The sequence below is a fragment of the Balaenoptera acutorostrata genome, chromosome 13 (assembly GCF_949987535.1).
Source record: "Balaenoptera acutorostrata chromosome 13, mBalAcu1.1, whole genome shotgun sequence".
NCBI lineage: Eukaryota > Metazoa > Chordata > Mammalia > Artiodactyla > Balaenopteridae > Balaenoptera > Balaenoptera acutorostrata.
Genome location: NC_080076.1, coordinates 73,271,670 through 73,291,530, shown reverse-complemented (window position 1 = coordinate 73,291,530; position 19,861 = coordinate 73,271,670). Strand labels below are relative to the sequence as shown.

The 19,861-nt window shown below is 40.6% G+C and overlaps 1 protein-coding gene across 9 annotated transcripts in view; it reads right to left on the bottom strand.

Annotated features, from left to right (window-relative positions):
* DEPDC5 (DEP domain containing 5, GATOR1 subcomplex subunit) overlaps window positions 1-19,861 on the bottom strand; it is a 92,558-nt gene that overhangs the window by 70,744 nt on the left and 1,953 nt on the right. For all 9 annotated transcript variants that reach the window (XM_057527222.1, XM_007170627.2, XM_007170625.2 and 6 more), the window contains exons 3-12: window positions 16,947-17,034; window positions 16,506-16,552; window positions 15,250-15,335; window positions 14,497-14,580; window positions 13,094-13,143; window positions 9,714-9,783; window positions 5,457-5,535; window positions 4,520-4,581; window positions 1,779-1,848; window positions 1,312-1,384 (exon numbers count right to left, since the gene is read on the bottom strand). In XM_057527222.1, coding sequence (XP_057383205.1) covers window positions 1,312-1,384; window positions 1,779-1,848; window positions 4,520-4,581; window positions 5,457-5,535; window positions 9,714-9,783; window positions 13,094-13,143; window positions 14,497-14,580; window positions 15,250-15,335; window positions 16,506-16,552; window positions 16,947-17,034 — 709 coding nt within the window. The remainder of the gene's footprint in view (window positions 1-1,311; window positions 1,385-1,778; window positions 1,849-4,519; window positions 4,582-5,456; window positions 5,536-9,713; window positions 9,784-13,093; window positions 13,144-14,496; window positions 14,581-15,249; window positions 15,336-16,505; window positions 16,553-16,946; window positions 17,035-19,861) is intronic.

The following is a 19,861-nucleotide window of genomic DNA, read 5'->3' as shown; positions in this document are numbered from 1 at the left end:
TTTTTTAAATTTGTTTTTGTTTTTAATAAAATCAAATATACTTTGGTAGAGAAAATAGCACTGTGAGCCTCCATGTACCTACCCCTCATATCCAACAATTATCAAAGAGGATTACATCATTTTTAATGGGATGGCTGTATAGTACTTTGTCAGTCTGAAATTCTACCATAATTTAATTCTTTATTGTTGATATTTAATTTTTTTCTAATTTTTAAAATTATATGTCACTGTGAGAGACAGATACACAGTTATGCATCCCTGAGTGTTTCCTGCTTTTTTTTTTATTAAGACTTTTTTTAGAGCAGTTTTAATTTCACAGCAAAATTGAGAGGAAGGTACAGAGATTTCCCATATACTCTCTCCCTTAACACATGTTTCATGCCCCCCCACCCAATTATCAATTATTCCTCACCAGAGTGGTACATTTGTTGCAATTAATAAACCTACAGTGACACACCATAATCACTGAAAGTCCATAGTTGCCCTTATTCTTTAGGAACAAAATGTTTTAATATCTATAATTTGCTCTTAAGTAAAATTTAGCCGAAAAACAAATGAAGTGGGGCTTCCCTGGTGGCACAGTGGTTAAGAATCCGCCTGCCAATGCAGGGGACACGGGTTTGAGCCCTGGTCCGGGAAGATACCACATGCCGCGGAGCATCTAAGCCCATGTGCCACGACTACTGAGCCTGCCCTCTAGAGCCCATGCTCCGCAACAAGAGAAGCCACCGCAATGAGAAGCCCGCGCACCGCAATGAAGAGTAGCCCCCGCTCTCCGCAACTAGAGAAAGCCCGCGCACAGCAACGAAGACCCAATGCAGCCAAAAATAAATAAATAAAATAAATAAATTAATTAAAAAAATATGAAACAAATATGGCATGATAATAACTGTTTAATCCAGGAATTGGGTATATGGGTTCATTATATTAATTCATTCTTCTTTTCTGCGAGTTTGAAACTTTTCACAATAAAAAGTTTGGAAAGTCTAAATGCAATGTGGTATCCTGCATTGGACCCTGGAAAAAAAAAGGTGCATAAGCGGAAAAACTGATGAATATGAGAAAAGTCTGATATTTAGTTCATAGCAATGTACCAGTCCTCATCTCGTAGTTTTGATAGATGTACATTGGTTAGGAAATGTTCACAGAGGAAACTGGGTGAAGGGTATATGGGAACTCTCTGTACTATCTTTGCTACTTCTCTGTAAACCTAAAATCATTCCAAAGTAAAAAGGTTAATTTTTTTTTTTTTTTTAAGTTAGGGAAGAAACAACCAGGGGAAAACAAAAGGCAAAAGAAACCCAAACATACTTATAGAAGTCTTCATAGAATTGCCCCTTGTGATCCTGCCTAATTGAGGCTCGGTTTATTTCAGGAAATTCATCTGAAATAGAGAAAACAACATATACAGATAAGATTAAAAAGAGAAATTCAGTTTCTCCGCTTCCCCCTTCTGGGTTGAAGAGTTGCATCACACACACACACACACACACACACACACACACACACACACACACACACACACACACACACACACACACACACACACACACACACACAATTATGTATCTGTTAAGTTGGTTTTAAGATGAATTACAGCCCACAGACTCCTTGAATCTGCTAATGGACTGTGTCATTTTCCACTCTACCCTACCCTCTAACAGAAAAGATGGGACAGACGGAGCAGTGCCAAAGGAAAGAAAATGATAAGGAATGAATTGGGATGGGCGTGTGGAAAGCTTAACAAAAAAATAATTGTAGGAGAAAGACTTACGCACCAAGAGATTTTGCATCATAGAAAGTCCTAGAAAATAGGACCACTGTTACTTCATGACTACAGTTCTTCTCCTAGGGATAAGTAGAGAAAAAGAGGACTCAAGTTTATTCCATTTACTTCAATTCTGGGAGGCTCGGGGGCTCAGGCATTGGGTAGCATCATGTAATTGTAGGCTGCATAATGCAGTAGACACAGTTCTGCCAGAGTCAGAAGGCTGGGACTGACTCCTGGCTCTGAAACTTACCACTACATGACCTTGGGCAAGTTATCTAAAGTCCTAGGAATGTGGAAGGTATTTTGAAAACTGCAAATCACGGGACTTCCCTGGCGGTCCAGTGGTTAAGACTCCATGCTTCCCCTGCTGGGGGCGTGGGTTCCATCCCTGGTCAGGGAACTAAGATCCCGAATGCCGCGCAGCACGGCCGTTAAAAAAAAAACAAACCTGCAAATCACCAATAAGTTGGGGGTGCTGTCTCCCAGCTCTTGATTTGCCATAAAATAGACCTGCCTATTGTCAGAGGATCATGGTATTTGTACCTGCTTCATGGTGTTTTTTAACTTCTTCAGGACTGTGGTTTAGGGAAGAATGGAACCCATGGTGGTGGATGTAAGCACCAGACACTCCCACCTACTGCCAGGGCCACAGGACGAGGACTGGGTGCTGCTCAAGATGCACGGGTTGAAACCAAGGTAATTACCTTTGGACTGCAATGGGGATGAGTGAGAATACATATTTCCATGCAGTCTGGAGTTCAATATTCTAGAAGTAGGGTGTTTACAGACGGCATGAAATTTGGCTTGCACCAGTGAGCGAGAAAGCTCAGTTTCAGTTCCTCCTGGGTCTTTGAAGACAACAGCCCAAACTGACCAACCCCATCTCAAACTCAACTTACTAACCACACAATTCAGCATTCACCATATAAGGAAGACAACATAATGAACATCACGTCACCTTATATTCTTCCACCGATATCGCTCAAGTAGACAGAAAATCCTAAATACAAGCCACAGTACCAAGAGCAGACCTTCAGTAGCCACCAACTAATTTATTGGACGTCTAGTGCTCCAAACGCAGCTCCAAACTGATCTGATTTTGGTGTAAGTTTTACACAGGAAAAATGCCTGACAGTGGGCTGGTGTGCACATGAGAGCCTCTCAACTCATGTGTGATGGAGGAGGTAACATACAACAGTGGTGATGTGACTCAGGATTACAGAAACAGACAGGACGGCCCAGGGGTTATGACCTCAGGCGAGCACTAGATGAATGGATGGAACTGGATTAGAATCCTCACTCGGCTTTTTCGGGCTATCGATCACAGGCAAGTTACCTAACCTCTTTCAGCTGTGCTTTCCCTACCTGTGTAAGAGTGACAAGAGGATGAAGTGAGATAAGGCGGGTAAAACACTTACCACAATACCTGGTATGTGCTCTTATATTTAGGTCTCTGATTCACTTTGAGTTACTTTTTGTATATCATGTGAGGTAAGACTCAAAATTCATTCTTTGGCGTATGGATATTCAATTGTCTTGAATCCATTTGTGGAAGAAGCTATTATTTCCCTCATTGAGTGGACTGCACATTCTCATCTAAAATCAACTGACCATAGATGTATGGGTTGACTTTTGTACTCTCAATTCTATTCCACTGATTTACATAGCTACCTTTATGCCAGTACCACACTGCTTTGACTACTTTGGCTTTGTAATAAGCTTTGAAATTAGAAAGTGAGAGTCCTCCAACTTTCTTCTTCTTTTTCAAGATTGTTTTGGCTCTTCAGGATCCCTTGCAATTCCACATAAATTTTAGAATCAGCCTTTCCATTTCGTAAAAAAGGCCATTGGGATTTTGATAGGGACTGTACTGAACCATAGTTTGCTTTGGGTAGTACTGCCATTTTAACAATATTAAGTCTTCTAATCTATGATCATGAGTTGTTTTTCATTTATTTAGGTCTTCGTTCATTTCTTTCAGCAATGTTTTATAGATTTTAGTGCACAAACCTTGCACCTCCTTGGGTAAATTATACCAAAGTATTTTATTCTCTCTGATGTTCTTGTAAATGGAATTGTTTTTTAATTTAATTCCCTTTAAAATGTTTTATTCCTTGTTTTAATTTCCTGATCAGATTGTTCACTGCTGATGAAACACAAATGATCTTATGTGTTGATTTTGTATCCTGCAACTCTGCTGAATTTATTAGCTCTAATAGTTTTTGTTTTTGTTTTTTTATGGATATTTGGGGGTTTTCTACATTCAGGATGTCATCTGTGAAGAAAGATAGTTTTGCTTTTGCTCTTCTAATCAATATGGATGCTTTCTATTTCCTCTTTTCTTTTCTTTTCTTTCTTCCTTTCCTTCTTTCCTCCTTCCTTCCTTCCTCCCTCCCTCCCTTCCTTCCTTTTTTCTTCCTTTTTTTTTTTCCTAGTTGCTTTGGCTAGAATTTTCAGTAAAACAATGAATACCAGTGGTGAAAGCAAACATCCTTATCTTGTTCCTGATCTTCTTAAGGTGGAACATTTTCAGTCTTTCACCATTGAGTATGATGTTAGCTGCGGGTTCTTCATAAATACACTTGACCATGTTGAGGTGATGAAGGTAATTTAAATCTAGAGTCTTATCAATTTAGACTTTAGCTAAGGTACCTCAATTAAATTCAGCTTAATAGAAAGATTACGTTTTTAAAATCTGCATTGGATAATGTTTACGCAATGAGATTTAGTGCATGAGAAGAAACGTACCTTCCATTTGGTAAAGAGATCAGCAAGGAAACCATTCACAGCTTTCTCAAAATACAGATCCCCTGAAAATAAACAATAGAAAGAAGGTGGGAATTATCTTTATTTCTTGCTTACATTTTCTTCTCTCAGTAAATTAACAGGAATAGGACTAGTCAAAGAGAAGGTGGGTACTGCTACATCCTAAAAGCATTTTCAACCTAGACTTTCTATGGAGCCAAATTTAATATTTACCTCACTCAGTAAGAGGTCATAGCTTCAAGGTAAAATACAAGATTGAAAAGCTTTGATGACTGAAAAAGACAGTGTATCTTCAAAATGAGAGAACCGTCTAACTTTTAAATATAATTATTCTCACAGTGATGCTTCAAGTTTGTTTGAAGGTGATCTGGTAGCCCCTGGGCATTCACTAAATTACCATTTGCAGTTTCTGCTGTTCTTGAACATCCAAGATGCCCTACATCAAAAATTAATTTGTAATTTTGCTAAACACAAATTAGAAATGCATGCACCATGAGGCTGGTGTGTTGGGCACAGTGTCCACACCTCATAGCAGCTTTATTGTACTCCACTTATTGTGTAGTAATTCTAATAAAATGAGACAAACTTGGTGATTTCTGTGAGTGATAGGACATAAAATGAAAGATATCAAAGAAGGTGCTGGTTCCTGGCCATAGAATCACTCCCTCTATGACTTTTGATCTATGCTTATAGAATAATTGAAGATCTGAGAATTCAGATTTTTCATTAATGCTTTACTACATTTCATGCAATTCACTAGATATATAAAATATTTATTTATTTTAGCATTTGAGGATTTGTTAAGATCTCAGGACATATCTTCAGAGAATGCTAAGAGATTGCTATAAATGATACCAACTTGGGGGAAACCAGAAACTTCTCCCCATTAGCAGTTACGACCCGCACTTAGGAACAGTACCATAAATATCAAAATCCCACATTTCACAGCTCATCTGAATAAATATGTAAACCATAGCTGACGTAGAACGGAATACCACCTGAAAGAAACAAAGACATAATTGCATTAAAAAGCAATGATGGATAGAATTTCAGTTCTGCAAAATGAAAAAGTTCTGCAGATCTGTTTCACAATGATGTAAATATACTTAAAATTGCTGAACTGTACACTTAAAAATGGTTAAGATGCTAAATTTTAGGACTTCCCTGGCAGTCCAGTGGTTAGGACAAGGTGCTTTCACTGCCGGGGCCCGGGTTCAATCCCTGGTCAGGGAACTAAGATTCTGCAAGCTGCGTGGCACAGCCCAGAAAAAAAAAAAAAGCAATGCTGGAAGATTTCTGTTAATTGTGAGACATGGAACTTCTAAAAGCAAGCTCCATCCTTGGCATCACAGGCCATGAGGGGAAGATCCTGTCCCTACCCTCTAGGAGCTCATGGCAGAGGATAAAGACATGCAAAACATTGCAACTATATACAAACATTCCTTGAAGCTTCCCACAAGAAACGTTGGAGAAGGGGCAGGGAATCTACTGGGAAAGTCGATGAGACCTCATTACAGAAGGAGAACTTGGGCTAAGATGCACCAGTTGATGAGTTGTTGATCTAATAACTAATCCACATCATTACCCCCCTCCATACCCAGAATGCCTCCAGGAAAAGCCCTAGTGGTTTCCCTGGCCTGTGTGCTTTACCACAAAGCCCTTTCTTTACTCAGCCCTTCCCTCCTCCAGCAGACTTTAAAGAGCTTTGGTGGGAAAGCAAAATGTATAAAATGTGTAAGTTGCAGGCATCAATACTCCCTTTCCTTTTACATTTGCTCCTTCGAATCTTTTGTGTACCAGGTAATTGAACTGATTATAAAGATTATCTCAAGTAAAAGAGCCTTGGGACATTAAGTGCCAGGAGCTATGCCAGACAACTTTGGGATATAAAGGTAAAAGACACAGTCCTTGCCCTCAAAGCGCTTGCAGTCTGGTGGCAAGGCAGGTAAGAAACGCATCCACCAGAGTGTGACAAGTGCTGATATAGATACATGTCCCAGGTGCCACGGGGGCACTTCCAGCCTGGTGCATCCAGGGAGGCTTTCCAGGAGCAGGGAAGCCTGAGACTAGTACTGAGGGATGGATGAGAGGCTTGGGAAAGGGGGAAGGTGAGGAGCAAGCACCGCAGGCAGGAGAGAGCAGCACGCACAAAGACATGGAGGCAAGAGAGCACGCTGCATGTTGGAGGGATGGTGAGTGGTTCCCGTGGCTGGATGGGGTGGGGGACCACATGGGAGAAGTGACAGATTAGCTCCAGACTCAACTGCCTCCCCTGATTTTTCCCCTCGGCTGTCCAGACGTCTCACAAACTGAAGTTCCCCTGAACGACTCCTCCCCGGCCTTCTCCATATGATAAATGGCACCACCATCTCTCCACCAGCTGCTCAATTATTCCTTTCTTCACTCTTCACACCCAACGCATTAGCAAGTTCTGTGGACTCGACCCCAGAATATTTCACCAATCTGTCCATCTCTCCCCTGCTCCAGTGCCCAGCCTAGCCCACGCCACCACCTTCTAACTTCCTAACTCATCTCTCTGCTTCCACTCTTGCCCCGACAATCGACTCTCTGCTCCAGAGCCAGAGGGGCTGCAGCGGGTACTGTGGACGCCCAGCCAACATCCTTCCTTCCTAAGTCACGGGAAGCCGATTCTATTCTGGGAGGCAAGGGACCCGCCAAGAGACCAGACCTCCAGGCATGCTGAGCAGTTCCACATGACTCAACCCTGGTCAGTAAGGTGTAAATGGAAGTGTGTCCTGAAAGGAAGCTGACTCGGCTGGAGGGTGCCCCCTTGTTGTCTTTCTTTCCTTCTTCTCTCCTCTGCCTGGCATATAGATGTGGGCACAGTAGCTCCAGCCAGACCACGGAAGCCCAATCCTGAGATAGGCAGAATAGGAAGGCAGAAGGGGCCTTAGACCACCAGTAACTGTGACGCTGTCACACCAGCCATAATTTGCCTACCCATGGACTTCTTTTATATGAGAGAATAAAGCTGACCTTTAAGTATCAATTTGCCACTGTAACTTTGGGAGTTTTTTTTTTTATACAGTATTATTTTTTTTAATAAATTTATTTATTTTTGGCTGCATTGGGTCTTCGTTGCTGCATGCGGGCTTTCTCTAGTTGTAGCAAGTGAGGGCTACTCTTCGTTGCGGTGCTCGGGTTTCTCATTGCGGTGGCGTCTCTTGTTGCAGAGCACAGGCTTAGTAGTTGCGGCTCGCGGGCTCCAGAGTGCAGGCTCAGTACCTGTGGCACACAGGCTTAGTTGCCCCGCAGCACGTGGGATCTTCCCGGACCAGGGCTCAAACCCGTGTCCCCTGCATTGGCAGGAGGATTCTTTAACCACTGCGCCATCAGGGAAGCCCACTTTGGGAGTTTTGTTCAACAAAATCCAAATGAATGAATAAGTGATCTTTTAAAAGCATAATTCAGATATCACTCCCCCACTTAAAATCCTTCAATGGGGAATTCCCTGGCGGTCCAGTGGCTAGGACTTGGCGCTCTCACTGCCATGGCCCCGGTGTTCAATCCCTGGTCGGGGGACTAAGATCCCACAAGCCGCTCAGTGTGTAAGCATGTGCCAAATTATCATGGTCTTTATAAGCCATACTTAAGAGTCAATTGACAGAAAACTGGGGGAAAGATCACTATAAAATACAATGTATGCCCAGTAGAGTGGCAAAAACTTTCAAAATCTAAGACCTGGTGCTGGAAAAAGTGAAAAACAAGATTTTATATATGGCTACTAGGAGTATAAAATGGTCCGAAGAATTTGAAAACTAATTTGGCATTACCTTACAGAGTAGAAGCTATGACCCAACAAATATATTCCTAATCAATGATGAAAAATATAGTGAGTACAAACGAGATAGCTAAAGTTGGCGGGGGGGAAGAGAATACATTTTAATCCACTTTAATAAAACTCAAACGTGGGCTTCCCTGGTGGTGCAGTGGTTGAGAATCTGCCTGCTAATGCAGGGGACACGGGTTCGAGCCCTGGTCTGGGAAGATCCCACATGCCACGGAGCAACTAAGCCTGTGCACCACAACTACTGAGCCTGCGCATCTGGAGCCTGTGCTCCGCAACGAGAGAGGTCGCGACAGTGAGAGGTCCACGCACCGTGATGAAGAGTGGCCCCTGCTCGCCGCAACTAGAGAAAGCCCTCGCACAGAAACGAAGACCCAACACAGCTAAAAAAATAAATAAATAAAATAAATAAATAAATAAATAAAAAGAAAAACTCAAACGGGAGCAAAACAAATAATATACTGTGTAGGGTAAAATACATATGTATTATCACTATGTAAACAAGGAAATTACAAAAATAAAATTCAGATAGTGGTTACCTCTAAAAACGGCCCCAAGTTCTCAACTATTTTGCTTGCCCAGGGGACATCTGGTAATGTCTGGCGACATTTCTGGTGGTTATGACTTGCAGGGGGTGGGGATGGGTGCTACTGGCATTTAGTGAGTAGAAGCCAGGGATGCTGAACACCCCACATCGCACAGGACAGTTCCCCACAATGTTACTGCCCTTGGGGCCCAGGTGACCCTTTGTTCTAGAGGGCTGTCCTTTACACTGTAGCGCGATCAGCAGCATCCTCCACATAACCCCAGTTGCGACGACCAAAGATGTCTCCAGACTTTGTCAAAAGACCCCTGGGGAGGCAGGATCACCCCCGGGTTGAGAACCACTGCTCTCAAGGGAGGCTGGGGGATGGGAACATGGAAGAGCAGACAGGTGCTTTCACCAACGTGGGTAACGTTCACAGCTGTTCAGTTTGGATTTTTCCAACTGGAACAGAGTCACAGGAGGAGATTCCTTGGCAAAGGTCTTTCTTCATGTTTACCAACACAATCTTCTACTGAATTTAACTTTCGCTATGTATTAGTGGACACAGAAGCCTGAGAGCTACATGTTTCATCTCTACATCTGATATTAAACAGAAGAATATGAAGATCAACCCCAAACTGGAGAGATCCAACTGTAAAACACTAGAATTTCAGGAGTCCCCAACTATATTACAATATTATCCAGCTGAGCAGATAGTAGCTGGTCACCAGCTTGATCATGAGATCAAGTTTTTGCTGGTTTCTGTTTTGTTTTTGATTTCACGACTTATAGACATAATACCACAGGAAAACAAACCCAAAAAAGCACTTTATCACCCTTACCCTGGTATCTTCGCTTATATAACCACACATGACCTTCTCATTCTTGACCCACAGCTCCCCGGCCTGTGCCCTGAAAGGAGAGGCACATGTGTTATTACGAGTCCTACATAAACCGAGAAGAAACAGGGGTGCCTTTGGGGTGTCTCTCTCTACTCTATCATTTACACCCAAATGACCTGGCCAGTTACAGATTTCCAGAGGACCATGAACAGATTACACAACATAAAGAATTCTCAGAGTACACTGAATCTGTACAACAGGAGCTCTTAACTTGGGGGTCTGCAGACAACATGTGGGTCTAAGGAAGGGCTTCGGGGAACCCACAAACCCTCTGAAATGATGCAAACTTTTCTGAGCACAGAATTGTACCTTCTGGCAAACCTCAAAAGGGCACACGTCACAAAAACAGTTAAGAGGCACTGATGAACAAATTTGCTAACCCCAGCTTTGAGTCAATGAGTTTCAACAAAAACAAGATCCACTGCAGTATCAAATTAGAAGACAAGAAAGAAGTCAGGGGGCACAAAGGGACAGGGTCCCTATTCAATGGAGGCCATTTCGCTGAAAAATTTTTATGTCAATATTCAGTAATGTAATATTATGTCTTTTCCCCCTGCTTCTTTATTCTGTTTTTCATATTGTCTACAATGAGCAAGCACTGTATGTAAAAATACTTAGCATAGGCCTGATACATAGCATGTGCTGAACAACTGGTACTTGACAGTATTAATTCTATAATCAGGACAGGTGTGTTGAGACTGGCCACCATAGAATCAGAGCTCAAGTCAGAGAAGATCCCAGAAGATCCTCTGCAGTGGGGCAGTTCTAGCAGGAAAACACCCAAACTGGATGTTCCAATGGGCTTTAAGTGTGACTCTCAAAAAGATCTATCTGCCCCAGGACAGCTGGGAAGTCAGGGCCAGAAATTATTCAGTGTTGCTCCCTCTGGAGTGTGAGTTAGAAAAAATAATTTAAAAAAATTTTTTTAAGTTAAAAAAAATAGGCAGCTAGTCAGTAATCCCCAAAATTATATCTGGGAAAATGGTATCTCTTCACAATGAGATCAAATAGACTAGGTTTCTAAGTTCAATTTTTAAAAAATATTTATTTTTTTACTGAAGTATAGTTGCTATACAATACTATATGTTACAGGTATATAGTATACTGATTCACAATTTTTAAAGGTTATACTCCATTTATAGTTATTATAAAATATTGGCTATATTCCCCCCGTTGTATGATACATCCTTGTAGCTTATTTTATACCTAATAGTTTGTACCTCCCACTCTCGCCCCCAACCCCCACCTATAATGCCCTTCCCCCCTTCCCTCTCCTCACTGGTAACCACTAGTTTGTTCTCTATATCTGTGAGTCTGCTTCCTTTTTGTTATATTCACTAGTTTGTTGTATTTTTTAGATTCCACATATAAGTGATATCACACAGTATTTGTCTTCCTCTGTTTGACTTATTTCATCTAAGTTCAATATTTTAAAAAAGCAGAGTGCTGTTAGAAGATAGATTTTAGTGCAATATTTTTCTTTAAAATTTTTCTTCAATTTTTTAAAATACTGATTTTGAAGGTTTTTTTTTTTTTTAAAGAATACATTGTGAATTTACTGAGAGAAAAACAAAATGTTTATCTTTAAGGAAAAATAACATTTCAAAGGTAGGGTCTCAAGGTAATGAAACTATGTCCTTAACTGTTGACTAAATTACCAGATTAAAAGGGTAAGTTACAGAGAAATTCTCTAATAATTTATTATGATTTGATTTGATTTTCTCATATGAGGCCCAGAACACTTTTTTTTTTTTTTTTTTTTGGAAAAGAAAGTGACTTTTGATTCAACGTAGAAAGACTATAAATAAGTCTCCTTGGAAAAATGGTAGAAGATTTTGTGGTTTACATTTAACCATGAATGAGCAAAATATTAGGACAGATCTTGAAAAGTCTAAAACTGACATTATGTCAGGGTGTATGAAGGCACTTACATGGAGAAACAAGGAATTTAATTATGAAAGGGATTCTGAGAGGGTTTCTAAACCAGTACTCATCAAACTGTAGCCTGCAGGCCAAATCCAGCCCATCTCCTGTTTTTGTATGGCCCACAGCTAAGAGTAGATTTTACATTTTTAAATGTTAAAAAAAAAAAAAAAAAATTTGCAACAGAGACCTGAGACCCACGCGGCCCAAAGTCTAAAATATTTACTATCTGGTCTTTTACAGAAAAAGATCCTAAACCTACCACTTCATTTTGCAGAGGAACAGATGCAGAGACCCCCTGAGCTGCCCAGCATCACCCTGTTAACCACTGGTGTTGCAGGAATGGAATACAGGTTTCCTGACTCCTGGCCCAACACCTGGGAGAGACCAGCTTGTATTTGATGGCATAAATAGGTTGCATTTCTTGTTCTGCTTGAGACTTCGTCACTTCTTGAACTGTGCTTTCGTTGCTAAAATTTTTTCAAAGAATTTCTGACCTTATAACAACTTCTAAAACATCCCCTTTTGGAAAGAAAAAAATGAATCCTTTATCCTTTCTTTCTTTCAGGATCAGTAATTCAGACTAACCAAATAGCCCTCATTGCTGGTGAAAGGTCTTTACAAAAGGATTCCGGCCAATAAAGGTAGGAGGAATGGCTGAATTAGAAAATCACCATCTTGCAATAATCATCAACAGATGAAACCATTCTGTGAAAAGCTGATGGGGAATTTCATAACAGGGGACCAGGCTGCATCACCAGAATCCAGTGGTCAATCTCACATTAAAAGTGAGTCAACCAGATGTAAATATGCTTGAATATATACAGTAAATTTCAAGAAAGACACAGTTTCCTCTAGCGAAAAGGACATATTTCATTACACACTTTTTTGGTGCTGTTAAGCCTTCACTATGTGGATATTTTGCTTTTTGACTTTAGAGGGGGTTTCAAAAAGTCCCCTTTTCTCTCTTCTTCACAAACTGAAATACAGAAATCATTTTAATAAATCAAGAGCAGTGTGATATCTCTAAAAAGGCAGCAAATCAGGAACTATTGTGCTAGTCATTTTATGTCTCCAAACCTGTTTCTTAAAGTGTAAAACAAGAAAGTTTGATGAAATATGTTCATCTAAGGCTTTTTCCAGTTCTAAAATTGTGAGTCTATCCCTCCTTTGTTCAGAATACCAGGCGGCTTCAGCAACATCCACCCATCTTAAAACTACTATAGTGCATTTCGGGGTCTTTTGGATTGTTTTAGCTACCACAATATAATGTTTTAAGCTATTGTGTATTTTATTATAAGGACGTCCACATGCCTCAAAGGCTGTATGTAGCAGTTACTGCATTACATGCTATTCCCAGCTACAAGCTAATAAATCAAGAGTGACATAGTATCTACCTGATGCCAGCAAATTCCACCTTCTGAGTGATATAGGCACATGTGCTGACCTAAGGGAAAGGAGAGAGAGAGAGATTCAACAATACATCAAGGCCATGGAAGGTCACAAAGAACGTCTCCTGGCTTTCGAATCTCTTCTATTAACCCGAAGTTCAATTAACATATGGGAGTAATAGATTTATCCCATAGGAAAACCTGCTGGGGCAGGTATAACAGTAGGTTCTTACAGGTTTGGCAAGTATAGACAATAGTAAAGACCAGGTGGATAATGAGTGGCCAGCTTCAGTAATATACTTATATTCACATACACTTGCATACATATGCACATTTACATATGGAACATTTGTTTCTCATTTTAGAAAATGGAACCTTCTCCCACCAAATAAAACAAGAGCAAAGATATCTCTTTCTGAAAATATACACTGTGTGGACATTATACCTATGATTTGTTGTTTCATAATAGCCAAAAAGTCCAAAAGGAGAATTTTCAGCAGCAGCTCACAATTCTGATGAACTGATCATGTTCAGCGGAAAATGTCCATTAAAAATAAATAAACAAGGATAATGGAAGGAGCGTAAAGCAAAAAAGGAGTCTACCCTGGAAGGAACAAGATCTCGGTTCCAGGGACTTCCCTGGTGGTGCAGTGGTTAAGAATCCGCCTGCCAATGCAGGGGACACGGGTTCGAGCCCTGGTACGGGAAGAGCCCGTGCACCACAACTACTGAGCCTGCGCTCTAGAGCCCGCAAGTCACAACTACTGAGCCTGTGTGCCACAACTACTGAAGCCCGTGCGCTTCGAGCCCATGCTCCACAACAAAAGAAGCCACCGCAATGAGAAGCCCACGCACCGCAATGAAGAGTACCCCCACTTGCCCCAACTAGAGAAAGCCCGCGCGCAGCAACGAAGACCCAACGCAGCCAAAAATAAATAAACAAAATAAATAAATTAATTTAAAAAAATGTTTAAAAGAAAAAAAGATGTGGGTTCCAGCCCAGAGTCAATTGCTTACTAGCTTTCTCATCTTAACTCCTCAGTCTCAGTTTTCACATCTATAAATTCAGGGTAATAAATGCCTGTCCACAAGAGGAGATGTGAGGAGCAAAAGAGATCAAGTGAAAACCTGAAAACTAAAGTTCAAATGTAAAATAATATTACACTCTCCCCACTCAAACCAAAAATGCAGAGCAAAACTCTCTGATAACAAACAAGCAAAACAAAGCTTATAAAAACCTTGAAAAGAGAATGGGAGGAGACATACAACATGTTTACAATAATTGTCTGTGATGCTGGAATCAGAAAGGATTTTATACTCTTCTCCATACTAGATCTACATCTCCCTGGTGACATGGATTATTAACATAATGGAAAAAGTAACAGACTTTTTAAAAAATAATATCTTACCAAACTTTTCTTCAGTCGCCACATATCCCCACGGCCAATATATTGATCCTTAAAGGTTAATTCCACTAGGTCAAGGGTCACATCCTAAAAGGGATAATCAAATATATGTCTCTGCTTTACTCTGCCACACTTTATAGTCTAAGATAACACTCACTCACCATGGAGAAACCTTTTGACAAAAGGACAACTACTGGAAGACCATTCAGTAGTAGAACCCTGACAAACAGAATTTTACCCTGCCCAAGAAGGCTTTGGAGGACAGGTAAGTCTCCAACAGATACTATAGCTGCTTATCGTGCGTGGTTAAGTGCAAGGGACACCAGAGTAGTGATTCTGTGTTTTAGTCTTGATTCTGGCACACAAACACGACATTGAACTGTGGGCTTTATTTCCCTAGATAATGTCAATAATATCTTTTGGACAACGATTTTTACCTCTTAATTTTATAGCATCATTTCTCAAAGAAAAAAAAGAACACATAAAGAAATGTTAGTATTTTTATAGAAAATTTTACATTTACCTTCACAAACACACATATACATACATAATCTTTTTAGGACAAGATTTTTAAAAAGGGGTGAGGATTTTAAATGCAACCTACATTCTACCTATAATCTAAATGACCTATGTATGACCAGTATTTAACAGCCTAACACTATACTTAAGTAACTCATTATTTCCTTAGAGACCTAATCTTGAGGAAGGGTGTTAATCATTCCTCAAAAGATATTCAAATCCAGAACAAAGACACACCTTAGGGTCTACGACATTCACATACACATCTTGATAAGGTCTTAGCCGAAACACTTGCGTCACGGTCTGGTCCACACTGATAGTTTCTGAAACGGAGAAGGAATCTGGATCAGGTAAATATATTCGAATCCATAATTACTCAGACATTCAACAAACAACATCCTTTGCCAAGGGCAAGACATGTTCTCAGCCTTCAGCAGCTTAAAACTTAGAGAGTTCTCTGCTTTTCAGGTGAAATAAGACCTGAACCCAAGCAATTAAAAAATGAGAGAGACAAACAAATAATACAGAGAGACAGAGATAGAGACAAACAGAGAGAGAGAAAGGAAAGAAATTAAGAAGCAACCTAAGAACGTTAAAAGGGTTGTGAAAATTCAGAAGAGGAAAGAGATCCTTTCTCTTTTGGAATGAAAGTAGCAGAGGTAGTTAAGGAAGAAATAAACTTTTCGATAAGCCCTTAAGTCTGGTAAGCAAGAAACTTAACAGGTGGCAGGAGATGAGGTAAGAGTAAGAAGGACACTCAGGATCTGGATTTTACTGACTGTTTTCCCAACAAGTTAAAAAATACAAAAAAAGTGGTTGACACCAAAATCCTTTAGAGCAAATTAAAAGTTTTTCTTTTAAGTGCCACTTAAGGAAATACTTTATTAGCTATCGATAAACATTTTAGTTCCTTGATCAGTATGGTATAGTCATTAGAGGAAAAAAGAAAGGATTTGGATCCAGAATGAGTGAATAGAATCACTGCTCTGGCTCCTTCACTTACTGACTCCAGGCAAACCCACTCATCCCGGTAAGACAAAGGTTCCTCACTCTCTCAAGAGTTGGTGGGAAAATCAAGAAAGATAAATGACAAACAGCTCCCAGTACAGTGCCTTGCACAAGTGGCAGGTAATCAACAATATATGTTCCTCCCCTGCCCCGACCCAAAGTAGGTACTTAAATATTTTGTGAAGAAAATATAATATTGAGAAAAGCATGCTTTGCCAACAATCTTTTTGAAGTGTAAAGCTTCACCTATTCAGATTAACCGTCCTCTTGACTCTAAATATAGTTTTTTCAGTGCCCTCAAGATGCTGACAAATGAGATTCCTTGGCAATTTTGATATCTAACAATTTTTTTTTTTAGCGGGAACACAATTTGATAAGGAGAGAAGTACTGTGCCCTCATTCCCAGAGATTGTGAAGAGGGGTTTCTTACAGTTTCTCAAACAGTAAAGTGTAAAAATCTTAGAGAAGAGAGATGGAATTTTTACCTTTCTGCAAATCCTCCTTAAGTGACTTGACCTGCAAAAGCAGAGGGCTGGGGGAAAAAAGAAAAGCAACAGAGAGAAGGGATGTTGTCAGCAGTAACTAACCAGCTTTCTTCACCACCCACAAAACACAAACAGATCACTCTGGACATATTCTAACTGGCAGCACAACAATGGGAGAAAGTTTCCTTAGAAAACAAACCCTGCACTTGTATTCAAGGAAATGGATAAATGCTACAGATTCGTTCAGAGTTGTCATCTCAGCTTTAAAAACAAAAAGAATGGACCACTTTTTAAAAGATGATTGGTTTATCAAATCCTGGAGGGCAGGACCATTTTTATCCAAAGGCAAAGAGCCATCTTCCCCTTCAATCCCCTTAGACAAAATATCACCTGGAAAGAGCGGGCTGCCCAGTTAGTTCCCTGCTCCTGTCGGACGCTCACCTGTACTCATCGTTGGGGTGAGCAATCTCCACAATGTCTCCAAGCTTGATGTAAGGAAACACTTTGGGGTTCACGACTAGCTCATCATCTGAAAGACAATTCAGCCTTCTCAAGCAGCAAAGAACTCACTTGGGCAGCAGGTTGCTGTGTATGTTCTCACGCGGGGTCCTTACAACCCCATCATTTGGTATTATGACCCCATCTCGCAAGATGAAGTTCCATTTAAAATTGAGATTTAGGGCTTCCCTGGTGGCGCAGTGGTTGAGAATCCACCTGCCAATGCAGGGGACACGGGTTCGAGCCCTGGTCTGGGAAGATCCCACATGCTGCGGAGCAACTGGGCCCGTGAGCCACAACTGCTGAGCCTGCGCGTCTGGAGCCTGTGCTCCGCAACAAGAGAGGCCGCGATAATGAGAGGTCCACGCACCGCAATGAAGAGTGGCCCCCACTTGCTGCAACTAGAGAAAGCCCTCGCACAGAAACGAAGACCCAACACAGCCAGAAATAAATTAATTAATTAATTAATTTAAAAAATTGAGATTTAGCTCAACTGAAGGATTTGCACAGGAATCCAGAGCTAGTGAGTAGTTGAGGGGGACGGTGTTCAGGGACCTTTGTCTCCAGAGCTTTTCCTACTAGCCCACTGCTCCCAAGGAGAGGGTAACTCTTCTTCTCTGGGAATTAGGCCTCTGTGGCAATCCTTGACTCCCTCAAATAGCATGTATCTGGCATATGCCAGGAACAAAACAGCCGGGGTCCCACATACAACAAAATCCTTTCTGTTTACAGTGTTCGCAGAACTTCTCAAAATACTGTCTGAATGTGACCCTCACAATAAATCTTTGGATCTAACAGAAGCAAGGAAATGACCTAGGAGATAAAGCAACTTGCCACAGGGTAGATAGCTAGTAACAGTACACCAGGACTGGTTACTAGTCCAGGGTTCCTAAACCAACCACCTCTTACACATGAAAATCAAGCCAGATAAAACACCCTGGACTTTGGAGGGCAGCACCTGATCAGGGGAAAACTTCATATATCAGTTCACATTAGAGTCCAATGAGACCCTTAAAATATAAGGAGAATGTGATTTCATATGTTTATCTACCCCTGCCCCCCACTGGGGGTGGGGGAGAATTCTTTCAAATATAACAAACTCAGGATCATAAAGATAGGGTGATTTTTTTTTTCTTTCTGTTTTAGCTTTTAGGGAAAACCATGGCCTTCAGTTATGCTAAAACCATGACAAATAAGTATGTCCAGATTTCAAACATAATCAGATCTAACAAAAATTCAGCCTAGGAAAGCGAAGTACTGGGTTAATCCCACAGTTGCTTTTTTTTTTTTTTTTGTATATTGTTTCCATTGACAGATGTATACCAAATCCTCTATGAAGTCTTCCCCTAACTTCCACAGTCTGAATTAAGCTCCCTGAACACATATTCCTTCCTGCTCCATTTTATCATTTCCTTTTTGCATGTCTGTCTCATCAAGCTCATGAAAGCTCCGTAGGGAGAAGGGACCTTGTCATATTCAAAATCTTTAAGTTTGGTACAGGTATGTACTTAATAAATACTTGTTGGATGTACTTTTTAAATTTGATTTTTACTTTACTTATTGAAATACAGTTGATTTACAATATTGTGTTAGTTTTCAGTTGTTCAGCATAGTGATTCAGTATTTTTGCAGAATATATTCCATTATAGGTTATTACAAGGTAACAGGTATATTCCCTGTGCTATGTAGTATATCCTTGTTGCTTATCTATATATAGTAGTTTGTATCTGTTAATCCCATACGCCTAATTTGTCCCTCCCCCCTTCGGTAACCACAGGTTTGTTTTCTATGTCTGTGAGTCTGTTTCTGTTTGTTTGTTTTTTTAATAAATTTATTTATTCATTTATCTATTTATTTATTTATTTATGGCTGCATTGGGTCTTTGTTGCTGCACGCAAGCTTTCTCTAGTTGTGGTGAGCAGGGGCTACTCTTCATTGCAGGTGTGGGCTTCTCATCGCGTTGGCTTCTCTTGTTGCGGAGCACAGGCTCTAGGTGTGCGGGCTTCAGTAGTTGTGGCACGTGGGCTCAGCAGTTGTGGCTCTTGGGCTCAGTAGTTGTGGCTCTTGGGGCCTAGAGCACAGGCTCAGTAGTTGTAGCGCATGGGCTTAGTTGCTCCGCAGCATGTGGGATCTTCCCGGACCAGGGCTCGAACCCCTGTTCCCTGCATTGGCAGGTGGATTCTTAACCACTGCACCACCAGGGAAGCCCTCTGTTTCTGTTTTGCATATACATTCATTTGCATTATTTTTTAGATTCCACACATAAGTGATATAATATAGTATTTTTGTCTTTGCCTGACTTATTTCACTAAGCATAATATTCTCTACATCCATCCATGTTGCTACAAATGGCAGTATTTCATTCTTTTTTATGACTGAGTAATATTGCTGGATGTATTTTATTTATTTATTTTTCTTTATAGTCCTGCAGCAGACTGGGTACAGCACAGAGCTACCTTTGTCTTGTACACATGAAAAAGAAGACTCGCATACATTGTATATACACTGTATATACTGTATCCTTGTATCCTTCCCTCCTCTGTCAAAAGTTATTTCTGTTGCGTGTTCAATTCTGCTCCACAAACGTTTAGGCAGCTTCAGCTGCATACAAAGTGCGGGGTTAACAACAGACTGTGGTTTTAGCAGAAATAGTGTTTTAAATATAGCAATGCTTAGTATATCCATGTCCTGGTAATTACAATGGCTACATTTATTAAGCAGGTCGAAGGAGCCTGGTACTCTACTAAATACTATACATACATGATTTTACTTTATTCCCATAAGACCTTATGATATAGAAACTATTATTTTCCCTTTTTGGCAGTCCTTGCCATTGGGTGGCTTATACATATATAACA